The following is a 21,603-nucleotide window of genomic DNA, read 5'->3' on the forward strand; positions in this document are numbered from 1 at the left end:
TCCCTGCGGAATATTACAATGATTTTAGTTTAAATACGGTAAATTTTAAGTCGGGGAAAGTTTTACTAGCATAGAAAGTTTTTTAACTTAATTTTTTTAATTTTTAATTTAATTTTTTTAAATAAAGTGAGAAATTATTTAAAACCTTTTCATTACAGAAATTATTTAAAACCTTTTCATTACCATAACAGCGGTGTTTTGAATATTTTATTATAAAATAATTACAAATAATATGTTTCGCAGCAACAAGAACGTTATTCCATAAAAAATGAAAACATGCTTTTTAGGGTTGTCCGTTATACTTTTTTTCAAAATTTAGAAACTAAATAAAAATTATTTATTTAAATTTCTGTATACTAAAAGCAGTTATAAAATTTTAATTGTTTTTCAAGTTACACTTTAACTTTATACGTATAAGTATGAAACTTTAATATGAGCGTCAATCAAAGTGGGTAAGTAATATTTCCTTTAAGTAACTTTTTTATTAGGTTTATTATTTGGTTATTTATATTACATTACATAAAATAATACAACATAATACCATGCGCTGATGTGATTGTTAAAAATGATGAGAACCGAATAAAAATTATTAAACATATTTTTTGAATGTTAATTCAGCTCCTAAAGACGAGAAAGCCACTACAGACGAGGAAGCCACTTAATTGTGGTATAATCCTCTCTCAACTCTGTAACTCCGAAACACAAAGCTTGACGAAAAAGGCCGCTGCGCGGAGAAACAAGTTGAGCGCGGTACTACAAGGCACGTTGTGGTGATCGAACTCGGAACTTCTCGCTCGTGAAGCGAGCGCTCTGTCACTATACTACTACCGCATTAAACATAGTGAACGGAAACTTTCGGCTTCGGCCGAAACCGAAACCGAAATTTCTGCTTCAACAATTTTTTACTTTTCCTGTTTCGGCCGAAATTTCGGTTCAAACCGCAACCGAAATGAACCGAAACTTTTATAAGATTTTTTTTAAGTTTTAATTTAGAGTGGGATCATGACGGTTTCCTAATTGTAATTGTTTGTTAGTAAATTAATTTTTAATTATAACAATTGTAGAAATTTTAATTGAAATCACGTTACATAATAGTTTTAAGTTACTATTCTCAAATCATTTTTAAAATAAATTAACATTTAAGTAAAGCAACCCAAACCAATAGTTTCATCAAAAGTTTCTCAGTGCTAAATTTTACAATGGAAAATAATTAATAAAAAACTGGTTTATGGAATCATTTTACCGTGACAGCTAGTGATTTCAAATACGGAACTTGCAATATCTGCAATTTGAAACGATCTCTTCGATCGTTCAATCCAAAACTTCAATCACTTAGCGGACTTTCATAACATTACATTTTATCATATTTAAGAAGTCGTTTACTCTAAACAATCTCCTAACTGAAAAAGCAATATTCAATAATCAAGACATTTTTTCAAATGAAAGAAACAGACTTTTGCCAGAAAACATGAAAAAAAGTATTCGGCAGAGAAAATACTTCAATTATTACCTTTAATTATTGAAATGTCTCGACATATTATAGTTTTTATCAAACTATGTTTCATGGTGATTGCTTAGATATATGTAAAATAGTTTTTTTTGCTTTAATTCGGTGTTCATAAAAGGCTCAGGGATTTTAAACATTCTTTCTCAAATTTCGGCTGAAATTTCGGCTTAGGTTTTGGCCGAAATTTTGGTTTTGGTTTCGGCTACGGCTTCACTGAACCGAAATTTCGGTACTTTCGGTTTCGGCTCAAATTTCGGTTTCATTCGATCACTAATTAAACATATTCCTTTACTTTTTACTGAAAAGCTAAGCTGCACCTTACCACAAGCTGCACCTTGCCTTTACAGGTTGTTATCATTTTTTTTCAGTTCTCTCATTTGCAGTGCAATAGTTCTTAGGCTATTCAGGTTTATATGACACCTCGAAAGTATATTTTTCTAATGTAACTCTGGCATAAAATTTATTGTTGAACAATAATTTGAAAAACGTTTTTAAAATTTGATTTAGCTTTTTTGGATATCTAAAGATTTCTTTGATTGGGTAAACTTGTAATAAAACAAGTTATTTAGAAAACAAAAATATAATGAAATAGATAACAATAAGAATTGCAAGATCTTTCATTTTATTTTATTTCTCTAAATAACATTTAAAATAATCAGACATATTTTCTATGGACACATTTTGACATAATTTTATGTCTGAATTATTTTCTGCTGACTTAACATATGTCAGACATATTTTCTGTCGACATATTTTGACATAACTTTATGTCTAAATTATTTTCTACTGATATAAAATATGTCAGACAATTTATGTCTGACATATTTGCTGTTTGATATTCTTGAAGAAAAAATCTAACAAATTTATTGCGCATTTCAGCTTAATTTAAAGAGTAAAGTGAAAATAGTCTAACAAATTTGTTGCTTTTTTGCTTCATTAAACTTTTATTTTAATCCCTATAAGCAAACATCAGTTGTTTCATAAAGGTCTTTCTCTACCCTTTTTAGCGATGTATCGCTTGATAGTATTGACTAATATTAACTAGTATTGACTAATATTAACTAGTATTACTTGTAAATGTAACTTACTTTTAATGGTAAGTTATGTAAAGTAAACTACTTTAAAAAGTAATTTTGGTTATAATTACGTAAAAAAAATTACATCGAAATGTAATTTACTTTTTAAATGTAAAAAATTTTTTTAATGAAATAAACTTACGTAAATATAATATTTAAAAGACATAACACTTACTTTACAAAGTAAAATAAAACTACACCGTAACAACAAATTTTATTTTACGTGTAAAAGTAAGTAATTAGCAAAAACAGCTTACACAAAAGTAATTTGAAAAAATTGTTATTTACTTTTACAAATAAAAGTAAATTTTTTCTTTGAAATTTTATACTTTGCTTGGTAAGTAAGTGAAAAGTAAGTTATATTATTTACTTTCTCGAAGAACAGTCATTTCATGTTGATTTAACATAAATTTTGAGATAGGTAGCGTATTCAAATCTATTGCCCGTTTTTTTTCACGTATATCGAAAAGGGTAGTTCTATTATAATTAGGGGCAAATATAGCCTATACTAGTAGTATAGAGACGGGCTGTCGCATGAGTACTAATAGGGGCTGTCGCATGAGTACTAATAGGGGCTGCTAACCCTGTCGCATGAGTACTAATAGGGGCTGCTAAATAATCATTGATTTTTTATTTCTTTTTGTTTGTTTAGCAGATTAGGTTAATGGCCATAATGAAAGTTTGTCAGGGGAAGATAAGGGAAAGGGGCACAATTTCTAAGCTATGGGTAATTCATGCATGTGTAAACCTTCCAGCATTTGTGTAAACTTAATAAAAGTACAAGTTGAAATTGTTTTCAGAGCACTGGAGAGAACTCCACTTTTTTGAATCTTTTTTTTTTTTTAATTTTACTTTATCATACCGGCTTTACTTTGATTTTACTTTATCTTGACAGCATTTGTGTAGTCCCTATGAACAAGCATGTTAAATTTGTTTCCTGGGCAAGAAGGTTGTACCCTTACTTTTTTTCTCTAATATTTTATTTTTCTTTAAAGTTGGGGTTTTTAACTTTTTAGAAAGAAAGATTTTTTGCATAAAAGCTTTGAAAACATTTTTTTGATTTATTTGTTTCAGTATTAATTTTATTTCGGGAGGAAATAAGTTAGTGGCCCTTATAAAAATTTACCGTAAATGAGCCGGGCGTATTTGTAGTTATGCTGCTGCTTTTCGCTTCTCTTATTCAGCGTGGTTGTTGTCAGAGCCGTTCCGATGAGGTCTCTTATTGAGGAGGGGGTTCGTATGTGTTTTTTACCAACTAGAGACACACACGCACACATAAAAAAGGTCCTCGATATTTGATATTTGCTAACAATACTTTAAAACTTGCAAAATAAATGTACAAATGTGCTAACTCAAATGCATATATAATAGCTTTGGGGTGGGGATACCCTCTCACCACCATTTGGGACAGCACTGGTCAGCTCTGGTCGAAACAGCCACTCAGAAATTAAAATTAATTTTTTTTGTTTATTTATTAATAGCTATTCATAAAACTGTTGTCTGGAATGAACTAAATTCAATTAGTCCATTCCAGAAAACAATTATTCTTGTATTATTCTATTATGTAACAATTATTCGAGTTGGTCATTTCCAGAAAAAACTTTTTTTGGTTAGATTGGTTTTTAACAACCACGCTGAATAAAGGAAGCCAAAATACAAAACTTAGAATAAAATTGCAAAATGTAGAGCCATTTCCAAAGCAAGAACATTAAACCAGACAGTCTTTCAAAAAAAAAACTTTCAAACAACTGATGTAAATAACATCAAGATTAATTTGAAAAACAAAAATTAAAGTTAAAAAAGTAGAAATGTAAAAGTATTTAACTTGAAAAAAAATTTATAACTTTTTATAACCACAAAAACCTCTTATTTTAATTTATTTAATATAACGTATTTAGTAGGATGGTTCAAAAAAGCACACTTTCAAGTTTAAAATTGTATGGTCGATTGAAGAAAATTTTCTTGATGTTGTTTTATCATACAAATGAAATAACATCAAATCCTTTTTTTTTTTTCAGTAAATTTTTGTTACTTTTTTTACTTTAAATTTTCAAACAATTTAAAGTAAAAAAAATAACAAAAATGCAAATCACAATATTTAAACAACCGGATTCAAATCACATATTTAAAATCAGGCTCGTAGCAAGCTTTTTGTTTTTGTTTGAGAACTTAGTTTTATGTAACGACATGAAGCAAACTCCAAACATTTATATATTCAGGTTTATGTAAAGCTTTTCAAAAGTATTGCGATAATCGGAGTCTGCTAAAAATAAACCCTTTAAAATGTTGACTTCCCTTTTATGCCATTGGTGTAAGAGTGATGAGTTTATAACATTTATAAATACATTTTTTTAACATTTTAAACTAAATTTAAGTTCATTAACTCTACGTCATGCAATAATCTCTTAATGTTCAAAAACTATGAACATATAAATTTTGAGCAACCTCTCCAATTATTTAGAGGATTTAAATTGGATTTGATAATTATCAAACTAATTTTTTTTCAAATATACAGTGATGGATTTTTAATTTTTATAATTTTTTATTAAAATGGTTTAAAAAAATTTTACCATGAAAATATTAAGCTCCATGATGCATAATTTAACTTTAACTTGTCGCGTCTTATACTTTGATATGATTCTGCGTTGGTATGAAAATCTTTTATCATCAAAAAAGTGGAATCCCAACGAGGTGTAATGTCTATACGAGGCTTTTTTAGATTTTTATATGTTTGAATATATGCTACTTTTTTGGATTCAATAGCAACCTTTCTTATATTATTCAATGCATCTTCAAACATTGACGTTACGTCCTTGGCAGCTAGCTGACACACATGTGCGCCAATAAACATGGCTGTTCAGAACAATCCAACCGATTTTTCAACGCAAACAGTGTGGGCTTTACTATAATTCCCTTCTTCATTCTCTAAAGCGCCAATATCAATTTCTTCGTCTTCGAAATCTTTAAACTCGTCACCATAAATTTCAAGGATTATTTTCAATTGATCTTGTGCATTTTGGAGAATATTTGAAGCCTTCATCATATTCTTTCCCTGATCTGTGCAAGTTATGTAGATATCATTAACACATTTTCCAACTTTTCCAATCACATTTTCCAATTGAGCAGCCAAAATTTCGCCAAACTGTCGACCTTTTTGAGTAATTATGCCTAAGGTTCTGTCAACTATTTCCCCATCCTTGATATATCTGCAACTAACTCCAAACGCGTTTCTTTCATATCGCGACGCACTATCAAACATCAACGACGTAAGAACATTTTCAGTTTCTTCTCTTATTAGCAAAAAAATATTTTCATATGCATGTTGAATGTAGCGTTTCATGCTGTGACGATTTATAACAATATTGAATTTTTTAAGTTCATTTTTTAGTAAAGACATTTGTCCGATTTCATCAGCTGATGCTAAAGACAAGTTACGGCGCATCATTAATCGAATCATTTCTCTAATTAATTGATTTACATCAACTTCTAGCTTGATTCGTTTAATTAATTGAACTTCATCGTCATTTCGATGCCTTGTAGCTGGGGTAGCTTCAACTAATTTAATTTCGTCGGCTTTTTCTTTGTGTTTTCAAAGAAGGTGATCTTTGAGGTTACTTAATTTGCCTTTGTAAAATTTTTTGCACATTTTACATTTTCCTCCTTCTTTATTTATTTCAAATTGAGTTTTCACTTGTTCATTTAATAAATTATTCTTCATTTTTGACTTTAAATCGTAAGGAAAACAAAATAAATAATTATTAAAATATATATTTCACTCAAAACATTTTATGCAAGTTTATGGCAGTTAACTATGCAATTATAATGCAATTGTCAGTTTTTTAATGATAAATATATCATAACTATTATAACTATAAGTATATTATTCCTAATTAGTTATAAATTATAAGAATCTTTTGAATTCAATTTTTCATAATAAAGCCTTTTTCAAAATCAACTATTAATTAAAATTAACTGATTAAAATAATAATAGAAAAAAATATTTTTTTCTATTATTATTTTAATCAAAAGAATAATTTTAGTTTAGTCATGCTAATAAAAACCACTTTCAGTAATAAAAACTCAGCTTGAGATGGTTTTTACATTCTTATAAGGGAAATCGCCAATACTAATCGAAACTAATCAATACTATCAAATGATGCATCAATACTAGTCAATATTAGTCACAACTATCAAATGATGCATCGCTAAAAAGGGCAGAAAAAGATCTTTATGAAACAACTGATGTTTGCTTATAGGGTTTAAAATAAAAGTTTTATAAAGCATAACTGATTGCAAAAAAGCAAAGAAATAAAATAATATGTCAGACATAAAAATATGTCAAAATATGTCAATAGAAAATATGTCTGCCATATTTTATGCCAGCAGAAATTAATTTAGACATAAAGTTATGTCAAAATATGTCGATAGAAAATATGTCTGACATATTTTATGTCAGCAGAAAATAAGTCAGGTATAAAATTATGTCAAAATATGTCCATAGAAAATACGTCTGACCTATTTTATGTCAGCAGATAATAATTCAGACATAAAATTATGTCAAAAAAAGTCCATAAAAAATATGTCTGACATATTTTATGATAATAATTCAGTCATAAAGTTATGTCAAAATGTGTCTATAGAAAATATTATGTCGTAACAACCCTGATTACAGTAACCAGCAATACTATGCCTTCATGGCTTAAAACTCAAGGCAATGAAGAAAGAGTTTTTGTATCAATACAAGATTAATACAAGATGGCATTATTTCGCATAGGATCTAGAGGAACCAGATTTAGCAAAGCAATTAAAAGGAAATCATAAATAAAAGAGTTATTAAAAATATTGTAAATAAATAAAAACTGTTCCTGTCGTCACATGGAATAAACAAACTAGCATTTTAAAGTTGACTTTGTGCATAGATTTAGCGCTTCATTATACAAATAAAAAACTGGATTTAAGATAACTGCTCTAAGGTGAACTGGAAATACCGACAGTCATTCCCACTTGGGATATTTTTACATTGATAAAGATGATAAGTCAACGTGTTTTCAGAGATGCCAAAAGACTTCAGATCATTCTCATAAAAACTGGAATTTGTAGTTTCCATATTGAGTTATTTCGGCTCTCATCTTTTCTTGTCATAACTCTATTGTTTTTTAGATGGGTTGTAAATGTATATAACTTGACTGAGCTTTAAATTGTATATTTAAAAAACTACCTAAGCTTGACTCATTATTGGATCCGCTTTGTACTGATACATGCAGATTTTTTCTTCAAATTGAATGGAAAATGATTTTGAATATCATGCTAACATATATTATATATAACGTAAAACGCAGAGATATCAAGTTTGGTTACCAATTCGTTCTTAATTGAAAACATTATACAACTAATATTGGCAATGATATAGAGATACGAAAAGTGCATTTGAAATGACTGATGATAAATCACTGCTCACAAAAACTGCCATTAAACTGGTTACTTTAGTAAATAGAAATAAATTTTATTAAATTGGTAATTAGAAATAAATTTACTAAAAAACGATTTTAATTTATCATATCAAATATTTTCTTCAACTTAGTGAAAATTTACTTCTGTTTTAAGTAATGTTATAATAGTTAAGGTGTATAAATTTATTTAAAATATAACATAACGTCAAGAAAAACCACACCAGTCATCAGTCAGCATTTTATCCAGTAATATTTACGTTTTCTTACGTTGCCTGGTAGCCATAAAAATATTGAGTCTACAAACAATTCAAATTATGTAATCATAGCATTAAAACCTGGATAAAGAAGTAAAAGAGCAAAATTGTTACCATAAATACTTGCAATAAGTCTTCTTGTTTAAACATTTTTAGCATTAATTTTCTTTTTATTCTTTCAATATTAGACACCGGTTCTGTTTACATTTTTAACTTTGATACCTGTTAAATTTTTTCTATGCATTAATATTTTTAGTTTTATTCTTATTTTGACATTTACATAGATTGCAATTCTAATGTATATACTTTATTTTCTATTTACTAACAAATCCGACAGATTTTAAATGTCAATTTTCTCAGTGTGATGATGAGAAAAAAAATTCATTTAAATCAGAAAAATGTAATGATGAGAAAAAATTCATCAGAAAAATTTATTTTACTGCTATTATTAGTTTTGAAAATATTTCAGAAGGGAATAGATGCCAAAAAAATTAGATTTAACTTTTCTATTAAGTAAATAAACAATAGGTAGATAGAGAACAGGCTGAATGAGAGCAGGCAGATCAGCCTCTTTTTGATGCTTGATCAATTTTAAATTTTAAAAAATTGAACACAAAAGCATTTAATGATATTCAGCCCAAGATAGTTCTATAGTTCTATCTCACTATGAGATAACAAAACTTTCAGACACTTTTACTTTTCTATTTCCTATAAAAGTGACTACCCTAGCAGCACAGTATGTTGGGTCAAAGTTAGAACAACTTTGGAGTCTTTTGGTCATCGTTACCCAAATATTAACCTAACATGTTGCGCTGGTATGGATGAGTATGGATGCATTTTATTTTTATTATGCTTGCTTGTTAACGGTCAAGATTGCATTCAGTTTAATTTTCAAAATGACAACAGACACTCAGAGCAGTTTATGCAAGATATTAAACGTCACTTTAATGTTTCAAATCGACGTCATCTTTTAAGTTGTGGACTAATGAACAGTTATTAAAAAAATTTTTTCAGCAATTTTAGACAATGCTTTATAAGTATTTCTTAAAGTATTATTACATAAAGTACAAAGTAAGTAAAAAGGCAACGTCTGGAACGTCTTAGGCAGTCTTTGTTAGCTGTGCAGGTTCGATGCAAAAGTATTTAAAAGTAAAACAAAAAATTTATTAGTTATTATATTCTGCTAAACCGTTTTTAAGTAATTCAAAAAAAGTATTTTATAAATATATATATATATATATATATATATATATATATATATATATATATATATATATATATATATATATATATATATATAAATTAGTAAAAACACTTATCTAATTTTATTTGTCTTCAACAGCATGTTTTACCACCAGTAGGTTCATCAGGAAGCTTCCTGATGAACCTACTGATACTAATTTAATATTGCTCTGTTCTTTAAGAACATTGAGCACTCTGTTTGTAGAATACACTAACATAATTTATATATATATATATATATATATATATATATATATATATATATATATATATATATATATATATATATATATATATATATATATATATATGTATATATATATATATATGTTTATATATATATACACTTATTTTTGAAATAACTTATACACAGCTACGGACTTTTGTTCGCTTGTACGATTTTATTACCAAGCGTTAGCTTATTTATAACCAGACTACCATGTAAATCATATGCAAGTTTCAACTTTACAAAAAGTAAATACTATCTTGGAGACATCGATTCAACATACTCTGTAAATAGTATCAACCACTGTGCTATCTATTGCGTTAGAAATCCAACTTGCGCTTTTGCTAATTTTAATGAAAACCAAAAAATTTGCGAGTTGATGTCATCGAAACCAAATTCTTCAAACAATATAGTTGACCAACAGTGGCAAGTACTCATGTCCGAAACTGAAAACAACACAAATGTAAGTTACTTTTTATTCAAATATTTTTTAAATATAGCTTTATCAGTGTATATAAGTCATAGCCTACAATAATTACACGGGTTTGTTGGATTTGACGGCAAAAAATTAGGAGGCCAGTTTTTTTTTTTTAATTATTGAATTTTCCATAGAAAACGCTGGAATAATAAAAATAAAAATAATTAAAATAAATAAACAATTGTTTAAAAATCTTTTTTTATTTAAAGTAATATAAACGTTCATAAAATCACAATAAAATTTTAAAATACTGTGAAATTAACAGCAAACAAATAGATTGTTCATTATGCTTTCTTATGTTTCTTTTGGATTTATAAGCAACAATCTCGTCTTTTCTTTTTCCACCATTAATAATCATTTGGTTGTTGTTAAAGTATATGTTTATAATTGTATTATTAATAAAAAGTATATAAAATGCTGAGGTTCACATAAAGATCGCTTCTCTTCCAAGATTTAGGAGCTTTCTCGCAGCATATCTGATATTATCAGCATTTAAAAATAAATTTTTCTGAGCAAAATCTAGTTTAGCAAAGCAATTCGATATATACGAAGCAAGATATTTCCCAGGTAATTGAAGCCCCCCTCTAGAGAGCAAATTTGTATACTCAATACAAATGGTGACCTCATGATTTAATAAAGCTTCAAATTGAGAACAAACAAACTTTTTAGAAACTTTTTTACATAATTAATCCCACAATGTAGGTTACCACCTCCTTGCTGTCATTGTCTAAATCAATTTCTTGAAAATCATTTAAAAAACTGATTTCACATAAAAGATATCAGCTGGACTCTGGTTTAAGATTTAACTCCCAGTAATTTATATCTTCTTTCATTAGAGATTTAATTTGAAGTATCTCCTTGGAAGATTCAACTTCACGTAGACCAACAAGAAAACAACCTCCACTCTTTTGTCTATATTTTAAAAATCTTTGTTCTAAAGGGTCACTTTGGAAACGACTAGTTAAAATGTATAACATTCATTAAGTAAAAAAAAGGTTGCAATTTTTAGCTAAACCAACATATCTGTCGCCACAATACTCACAACATTTCTGTAAATACATTTCATCCGGCATTAAGATACAGTCTGGATCTACTTTTCCTTCCTCCAAAAGTAACTCAATAGCTTTTAAGGGTTCATCTCCTCCAGCTGCTAATTTTTCTAAAAAAGACAATGATGGTAGAGGTATTTTTTCTTGTAATTAAATGTATGCTCGCTCTGAAGTATAGCGTTGCAATAATGAAAAACGAAGAACTTCAGATTTATGGTTTTCTGTCTTTCGGTTTATAATATTGGATACTATGAATTTCATCTAAAATAGTATTGGTTTTTTCTGCCACAAAAATCCACATATATGATGCAATTTTTTCTAATATGCTAATATTTTTAAGTAAATATTGGTTTTGCTTGAACTACTTTGGAAGAGGAATTTGACATCCCTTGTGATGCAACTGTACATGCAAAGTAGAATCAACTTGTATTGATTCAATACAGGGAGCATTATCAATAGATGCCACATTAAAAACACCATAATATAAAACATGGGAGTCAAATTTTTGGAAAAGAAAGTTAACAGGATTTGAAGATGAACCAAATATATTTAGGTCTTTTTCCATAAAAATATTTGATTCATCTTGAATGCTTAAGACACCTTTTTTTTTAATTTTGTTATTTAGGTACCCCAAAAAGACCTAACGGTCTTGTCACAGAGCACCGCGGAAGTGCATTTAACTGGGAAGTTCACGCCTCCTTCTCTACCATGACGCGATTATATGTAAAGAGTTCGTTTCAAACTTGGATCTCCTGCTTTTAAAGCAAGCGCTCTAATCACTGCGCCACGGTCACACATCTAGTGGGAGATTTTCTTGATGGGCCTTGAATAGATAATAACAGAAAAGGTGGAATTTTTTGATTGCATTACTTGAATAAATAGTCGGTATTGGATTATGATTATAAATAAGAGTCATTCTAACACCGTGCTTTGGAAATTTTGGATCAAAGTGTGCACTACAAACACCTGAATGCTCTGTAGAAAACCAATTTTATATATTATCAAACTATATCCATTTTTTTAATAATTCAGGTCTTATTACAGCATCAGAAAACGCATAAACGCTATTTTCTTTGTTATAAATAGTTGGTTATGCATCCACTGCATCAGTATATCACTGCACACTTGTTTGGCATTGTATTGACAATTCTAGATATGAAAATAAAAGTATTTTTTATTTTTTGAAGTACAATAAAAATAATCTCAAAAGTATAAACGTGTTATAAATGTATCTAATTTAAATATTGTATTTATTTTATTACTTAATTAAAATAAATAAAAATATAATAAATATAACTGGCCTCCTAATTTTGCCGTAAAAACCAACAATCCCGGCCGTGTAAATATAATTGTAATTATAGTCCGGCCGTGTAATTATAATTGTAATTATAGTAGGCCATGATATAAGTAAAATAATTTGAAAATGAAAAAGTTCTATTATTTTTTATAGCGCTTTGTGCTTATAATTAAAAAAAAGTTAAATAAACAAAAAAAAAGAGTTAAGTAAATAAAATACAATAGCATGTAATTACGTCTCTATATTCTAAGATAAACTTCTTTTAGAAGAAATAAGAGTTAGAACAACTTAGGAGCATTCCTACCGGAAGCACGCTATAACATTGACGATGTATGTACTTTTCACTTGTCTTAAAAGTTGCTGACGATGATCATTTTTTACAACAAAATAAAAGTATACTTACAAGGGCAAAAAACTTACGATACACAAATATGTTTCCGATAACCTATTTGTCCCTGTTAGTATACTTTTTTTTTGTTTTTATATTTCATCTCTAGCAGATTCATCACGAAGCTTCCTGATGAACCTGTTGAAGGTAAATATATACATACAAGGCTGGGCGCGAAGGAGGTATTCAGGGTGTCCACATTCAATAAATATTTACATTATTAGTCGACAAATTGAAACCTATTTTTTTGATACACTCAGTAAAATGGGACTTTAACCATTTATCTCTAGTCGGTTAATTGCAGAACACCAGGACCCTTTTTTTTTAGTCAGCAAAACCCATAACTCATACCCCTCCCCTACCTGACACCTACTTGCGCTGGCCTTGTGTACTTATATACTCTGTTTTTAGATTGGTTCGATTTGTGAAAATAACAATCCGTGTAATACTGTATATTGCAGAGATATATGTTTATCAGGTGATCCATTAGTCCACAGCTATATTTGCTCTGGTAATTTTTATTTACACTAAAAAAGATTCAATATTTTTTTCTATCTTAGTTATTTTTTAACTCTTTTACGTTGTTTTTTTGTACAATTATTTTCACTTTTAAAAACCTTTTAATTTTTATCTTTGAATTTTGAAATTTGAAAATCAAATGGTTTATTAGTTAAAAATTAATTTTTTTCAATTTTCTTTGTAAATTTTTAAAAGCTTTTTGCATATTTTGTAACAGCTAATGCAATTTATTCTCTGGTAATACTAGTGTACAAGTTATTTGTTTGTCGCCGTGGACTTTATGGTTGATGTTGTTCACTTACGACATATTATTTTCAAAATTACCCTCATTAATTTTTTTTTGAGTTTCATTGTTTAAGCATGTTTGTCCGTTGATAACGTGCACGTTTTCATCGTTTAAGATTATTGCTTGATATTTTTGAAACATTAGTTATGAGTACTTCTAGGATAATTTATTTAAACAATTCTAATCAATTTTTCTATATATGTGCTGAGCATGTTTCACAACTCTAGAAAAGTTATATCAAAGTTATATCAGAGTTTGTCAAAAATAATTATTTTCTGCATTTTGTATATTCTTAAATAAAAACTAGAAATTGCGGTATACAAACATATAACTGTGTTTGTAAAACGTGTGTTGAATATTTAAGATAGCAAAAGAAGTGCTTTTATATTTGGAAAACCAATCATGTGGTGAGAACCAAAAAAATCTCGATGACTTTGTTTAGAATTCAGAGCAACATTTACCTGAGTCTTCATTGTTAAGGTTTTAAGAAAATCCTGATTTTGACTCTTTTTTAATCTGATTCTTAATCCTGATTTTGAAGATTTATCCAAAAAACTAACATGTTTTACACAAAACAAATAAAATGATCTTTTAGGAGATTTGAATCTCTCTAAACAAGCAACAGATTTGTTGGCATCAAGACTGAAAGAAAGAAACAAGCAACAGATTTGTTGGCATCGAGACTGAAAGAAAGAAAATTTACTTTACTTTTACTTTTTCTTTTATTCATTGACAATTTCGAACGTATTCCGAATTTCGAACGTATTCTAAGATGCATTCTTTTACACAATGGAAACTAATATGCTGAGGTGCAATTGCTCTCAGTATAAAGTTTAAAAAAAAATATTGTAGCTTTTTGTTAGTCTTAAGTTAAATAAAATGACCGTAAGTAGTAAATTTGTGTGGATGTAAAATGGTTAACATTTTTCAACAAAGTGATTACACTAAGTTTCTCTGTTTTTTATGTCTTTGGGACAGTAGAAAAGATAAAAAATATTGCGTAAAAAAATACTGACCTTGGAAAAAAATATGACACCTGGGAAACAAAATACTGTCACTTGTAAGTGGTAAAAAAATGACCCGATGCTATTACATATAAAACTGATTATGAAACAGTTCGTTAAAGCTTTAGATGTAAACGGAAAGTGTTTTTTCTACATTTGTCAAAAATTTTCTCAACTATTTTTAAAACTTTATGAATTAGCTTGAATTAAGGGAGCAGTATTTAAAATCTGAAAATTATAGCGAACTTGTAAAATACCTTCTTTTCCAATAAAGGTGCGATATGAGCATAAAATTCTACTTTTCCCATAGTCACCTGGAAAGTTTTCCTAAAAATCTAGGTGGTATGAACCGAGAACAAAAATTTTCCTGTTGTATGTAAAAATTTAAAAGGTTAGGTTTTAAATGTTCCAAATAATGTCAATAACAAAGCTATGAGATAATTTTTCATAAAATTTTTAGGTTTTATTTTAAGATCAAAATGTCAAAAATTAAATTTTGTTAATTTAAATTTTATTTTAAAATCAATTAAAATTTTGAAAATTAGAGGTTTGTTTGAGTACTTTATGACTTTAAATCAATTTGTAGAGAACTAATTTTTATAAACTGTTAATTTTTAGCCTATTTGCGGCATTTCGGATTCGGAAAACAAGACATCCCGCCCCTCGAAGACTAAAAAGAATAACATTTTTTAACAAAGATTTCTGAAAACTTCATCAACATTTATATGAAATACAAAAAAAGTGCTCATTTTAGAGCTCAGAAGAAGATTTCTGAAAATTTTTATTTATCCAAAATAACACAAAAACATTTGAATTATATAAAGAAAAGAGCAGATTCTTAAAAATCGAAGCAAATCTTGATATGGTTAGGTATGCTATTTGAGAAAGTAATTGGATTTAAAGTAGCACATTTAATTAAGTCTCATGACCTTTATGATTCTTACGTTAGCAAGCTATTAGAGAAGAAGTTGAATCTTGAGCGTGTTTTATATCAAAAATTAACTTTTTTAAAAATAAAAGTGGAAAGTAAAAAGCTATATAAACTGCAATTAATAAATAAAAATGAATTAAACTTTTCTTAACAAACATCAAAAATATCATTACGACGGGAAAAGACTTCTAGACAAAGAAGCAATTCTAAATTCACTTAACTTTCTGACACTCCTGAGGTAAAGCATAATGTCAAAAAAAATGCAATCGCACACTTAAAAGTTTGCTAAATGTGAATATGTCTGATAAAATAGCTTGACTTATAAAGAAACTAAAATGGCTTGAAGTGGTAAGAGGATAATTAACCATTTGACTTCGATGATTCTAAAGGATCGTTTTTGTTATGCAGAGATTATTGACTTACACATGAATTTAAAATAAAAATCATAATCTTATTTAGCTTTTATGAAAAGAGCAAACTTTAAAAAGTACAAGATAGATATAAAAACAATTTTCCAAAGTTTCATTAGGAGCTCCTAGGAGCAACCCGAAATAAATGTTTTCAGCACATCAACTAACTATTTTAGAAAGACCATTGATCAAAGTAATAATAGAAAGTTAATGAAATAAAGCTTTAATTAAATTAAATTGATAGAAAAACCTTAAAAAAGTATTTTGGGATTATGTTTTTAGAATCGTAATCAGGTATTAAACAGAAATGAGTTACAATGATGTAATAAAATGATATTTTAAACCTGGAGTTGAAATAAAATCACACAAACTTAAAATGTGAAACTAATCTAATTAATTTAAACCAAAATTAATTTGAATTTATTATTTTAGATTTTTGATCAAGTTTTTTTCAAGTGAAACAAAGACTTCTTTACTTCGCCGTTTATATAAAAAGTTTAACCTTTGTTTACAAAACGATAATGAAACAAGTTGGCTTAAAGTTACTAAACTTCTTGGTTTTTTATTCACTAATTTTCTTGTTTTTATTTCACAAACGTGTTATGAACTAAATGTTGATAATGTTGTAGAACATTCATCAAAATTTAATTTTGTATAAAAAAAGGAGAAGACTACAAGTTTTCATGCAAGTCAATGTTTAAAAAATTTAAATTACTCATAAATAGACTAAAACTTTGTTTTTTAATCCAAACGATATTTGCATTGAAAACCTATTTGCTTAAGAAATACAATTAAAATAAAGTATTACCAGGATAAAAAATAAGTTTACTGGTTCGGTAGTTATTTGAAAACTGGTATAGCTTTTTGGGCTATATATATTAAATTTTATTATATACAATAGTATTTAGCTAATTCCTGGTATTGCGGGTAACAGTAAAATATATACTATATAGCTCTAGATTATCAATTGAGCACTCTTTTAAGTATACAATAATATACATGTTAGTATAAAGATGTTTTCTTTATTCATATATACACTTACGCATATATATATATATATATTAGAAACGTATGATGTATCAAGAAATGCTGTTCCTTCATTGTCAACAACGTATCCCGGTTGTGATGCAATATACTCCATTGATGGAAATCCACTTACTGAAGCAACATCTCATCAGTACTATCCGAAGTGGTTTAAACTCGACTTGAAATATATATTTCAGATATATCAAATAGTTATTTATAACGGTCAATATTATTGGAGAACAAATGGTAACAGATTGATTGTGAGCATAACTGACTTAGAAACAGATTATAAGCAGATTGCAACATTAAACAACGATATGAAACAAATTTTTGACGGTCCATATGTTGCTAGATATATTCTTATTTTTAAAGATATCAGTGATTTACTTACCTTAGGAGAAATAAATGTATACGCCTGATTTATTATTTTAAATACTACTTTTTTTACTTTTGATTTTTTGCACTTTTTTTCTTCACTTTTTTTTTACTAATGTTTTTACTTGTTAACGCTATCTTAAGAAAACATTTTTATTATTAGAGTAAGACGTATCTGTTAACGTTATATTTGGAACGTTTTTTGTAATTTATGTAAATAATTAAGGTGATTGAAAAAGATTTTTAACAAAAAACCTTTTTTAAATCAACTTCAACAGAAGTTTTTCAAATTCGTCATAATGGTGTTTAACAAATTTTGAATCAACTTTTTTATAATCAGTTTTAATTTGTTGTATTTCAAAAGCAACCTCTGTTGCGTCATCTTACAATTTAGCACACAAAAAAAACTGATGCAAATCAAATCAAAACTTTTACAGAATAACGCGAATGTCCTTTTTTTTTATAAATATAATATGTTACCTGTTTTACAATAGCAATAAGAATACAAAATTTGAAGTAGACAATAAATTCATCCCGTCCATAGAATCCTAGTCATAATAATACGCAGAAGTTAAAGTAGGGGCAACGCAGGGAAACGCCGTTCCTCCTTAGCCAACAAATCAAGAAGTCGTTCTGCTTGGCTCAATACTTCTTTGCAACTGTTCCAACTTTTTTGTTTTTTTGTTTGTTTGTGCAATGGGATTGTCCATAAATTACGCAACGCCTAATTTATCTTTTCAAAGTAGCAGATCATTTTCACTTTGCGCGTTAATTTTTATTAAACTTAAAGAGCTATTTTAATTTTTGCTTTAATTTATGTTAATATTAAATAGTATTAGTCATGGCGCGAGATCTAAAAATACAGCAAAAGTGCGCCTAACAAAAATACACCTACAGTATAAATTTGAAGGAATGATTCCGCACCCGAATGGGCTATTTGATATAAAAAAGCAGTTCTCGACAAAATCTTATGCAAGAAATATAATTTATAAATAAATGGTGTTGAACATCTTTAGAAAAATTTTACGGGTAGTTTTACTGGAGTTTGACATGTGTTTTTTGTGGAGTTTTTATGATGTTTTAAACACGTGTTTCACGAAGTTTTAAATACGTATCTTATCTTTTTTAAATACTTCATTATTATCTTCAAGCAAGTATAAATTAAATTTCAATATGAAAATTAAATCTTAAACTGTACAACACAGTCCAAACTAAAAATACGTAGATTTCACGAAAAATTTATTAAAGCCTGGTGTGAGTTTATATTAAGGTCTTGCAAACTAGTTTTTATTAATTTTTTTTTAATTTTTATCAATGATTGATAAATTTTTATCAACCGACTTATACCAACTGGACTTTTTTAACCTTTAATTGACTTTGACTAAAACACTTTCATTATATTTTACTTACTACATTATCTTTACAACAAAATTCTACATTTCATCAAAATTGCTTCAAATTTTTCTACAAATAACAAAACATTTATGCCATCTAAACAACTGCAAATAAAAGATAAAGTATATATTTATTTATATTGTTCATTTTTTTTGGCAGCAAGAACTCTTTTTTTTTATCATACTTTAACCTTTCCAATAAGATTAATAAGATTAATAAGATTAATAAGATTAATAAGATTAATAAGATTAATAAGATTAATAAGATTAATAAGATTAATAAGATTAATAAGATTAATAAGATTAATAAGATTAATAAGATTAATAAGATTAATAAGATTAATAAGATTAATAAGATTAATAAGATTAATAAGATTAATAAGATTAATAAGATTAATAAGATTAATAAGATTAATAAGATTAATAAGATTAATAAGATTTCAAAAGTTTTTGTCTCTAAAGGTGCTAGAATTAACGAAAAAATTAAAGGTAAGTCAAGTGTGACTTAATCGTGTGACAATTATTAAGTTAAAAAAAAAACAAATGGTCAGTATAATCCTTGATTTGCACATGGTTACCATACATAGCATTGACCTTTGATTGCACATCCTCCAATATGATTGAATCTAAAATAGCGTATCAATGCGCTTTAGTACCCTTGCTAAAAGTTTCCATTGCAACAAATTTCCTTTTTAACTTATCTTAATCTAGATTGTTTTTAAGGCGGATCTCAAGTTTGACTAAATTCTCTATTGAAGAAACCTGTTCAAACTGTAATAGTCTAACAGCCATATCACAGTTTACTCAATCCTTTTTTTTTATCTTTTTCAAGTCATGTTGTATCATAATTATTTTGCGCTGGAATGTTGCATTATCCATCGGCAATGTTTCGTTTGCGGGATTTTTCGGTCGACCTACTTAAAGTTATATGTTTTTGATGACTAGCCTTTAGTTGAGAAATTACAAATTTTATAATAACAAAAATAAAAATATTATATTCTATTATATTGTATTGTACAATCTAAAAAATGCATTTCTTAAACTGTTTGATAGGACTGGAGTAATGATTTTTAATGGCTATATTTATTTATATATATATGTATAGAAAATAATGACATAGTGCAGTTTACCTCCGGGGTCCAGATATATAGTATTGTGAAAAATTTAAGAACCACCAAAAAACAAATTATAATTTATTTTTATTTTTAAATTTATATTTAATCGAATATATTTTTCTGGTAAAAAAAAAAAAAATAAGTTTTAGAAAATAGACAAACAAAATAAAATATAATAATAAAACAAGAACTTTTAAACAAATTAAAAAAATGTAAATAAAGTTTTATAGGTAATTTTTATTAAAAAAAACTGTGAAAAAGTTAAGAACCACAGAAAAAAAACGCGGTAATTTTTATATAATACCGCGTAATTCTACCATGAATTTTTAAGCACTCATTTATACGGTTTGGCATTGAGTCTATTAAATTCTCTAAAATAGTAAATTCTCAAGGCTCTATGGCAAGGGCTGCCAACTCGCCAAAAATTCCATATATCTATGTGTAATTGGCCGAAAAATGCATTATGGGATGTCTTGCGGGACCAAATTCATATAAACAACATAATCAGTTTATACACTTATACACTTATATATATATATATATATATATATATATATATATATATATATATATATATATATATATATATATATATATATATATATATATATATATATATAGCATTTTAAAATATTATTGGCTTAGCTTTTCAGGAATCAAATTATTATTTGTAATCTTTTATATAATTAAATATGCCAGCTTTTTGTTCAGCCATCAACTGTGTAAACAAACGTGGAAAGAATGTTGAAAACAGTATATATTTTTTTAGATTCCTAAAAGAGAAAAACAGGCAAGTAACTGTTCACCATATTTGATTTATTAAAAAAATAAATACATCAAAACTTTAAAGATATTTATAAAACAATGTAAATGCATAATATGATGAAAAATATTGATACATAATATGATGGAATTAACTGCAACAAATTTATAAGGTTAACTTTTTTTTAGATGCAAACTTTGGATTCATAATTGTCGTCGTCAAGATCTTGATACAAAATCTTGTGAAGAACTTAATCTTAGTTATACGATTTGCAGTAAACATTTTGATTTATCCCAATAATATCTAGCTAACAATGGCGGTAAAAGAGCACTTGTAACTGCTGTACCAACAATTTTGAATTTTCCAAATCAACCATCTTCATTAAATTTAAAGAGAAAACAACCAACAAACAGAACTCATTTACAGGATAAAATACAAAAAAAAGAAGTCAGTAATACAATTGAATTTAGCGCAAAAAATAGTGTTTATATTACTGGCATCAGCTGTCAAAACCAATTTTAGAAATAAATATTTGTCATCTCAAGTTAAGATTTTACGTCTTAAAAAAAAAAAAAAGAACTTACAGTTAAAAAACAAAATGTTACAAAATTGTGATGGTTCAATAAAACACATTATAAATTTATCTAAAAATTTTTTAACTACTACCCAGCTACAATTTTTTGATAAGTCAATAACTTATGAATAATCGCGTTGAAAAAAGGAAAACGTTGGACTGTTTAAGATAAACTGTTAGCCTTGAGGATTATGTATCACAGTCCACAAACTTTTAAAATGCTAAGAACAGTTTTTTCA

At 27.4% G+C, this 21,603-nt stretch overlaps 1 protein-coding gene across 1 annotated transcript; it reads left to right on the plus strand.

Annotated features, from left to right (window-relative positions):
* Positions 1–369: 369 nt before the first annotated feature.
* LOC136091272 (uncharacterized) lies at positions 370–17,671 on the plus strand. Its single transcript, XM_065818607.1, has 4 exons — positions 370–452; positions 9,903–10,218; positions 13,379–13,478; positions 17,183–17,671. The coding sequence occupies exons 1-4, from the start codon at positions 433–435 to the stop codon at positions 17,560–17,562; spliced, it is 816 nt and encodes a 271-aa protein (XP_065674679.1). The 5' UTR covers positions 370–432; the 3' UTR covers positions 17,563–17,671.
* Positions 17,672–21,603: the final 3,932 nt, after the last annotated feature.

Source organism: Hydra vulgaris, chromosome 15, assembly GCF_038396675.1.
Source record: "Hydra vulgaris chromosome 15, alternate assembly HydraT2T_AEP".
NCBI classification, from domain to species: domain Eukaryota; kingdom Metazoa; phylum Cnidaria; class Hydrozoa; order Anthoathecata; family Hydridae; genus Hydra; species Hydra vulgaris.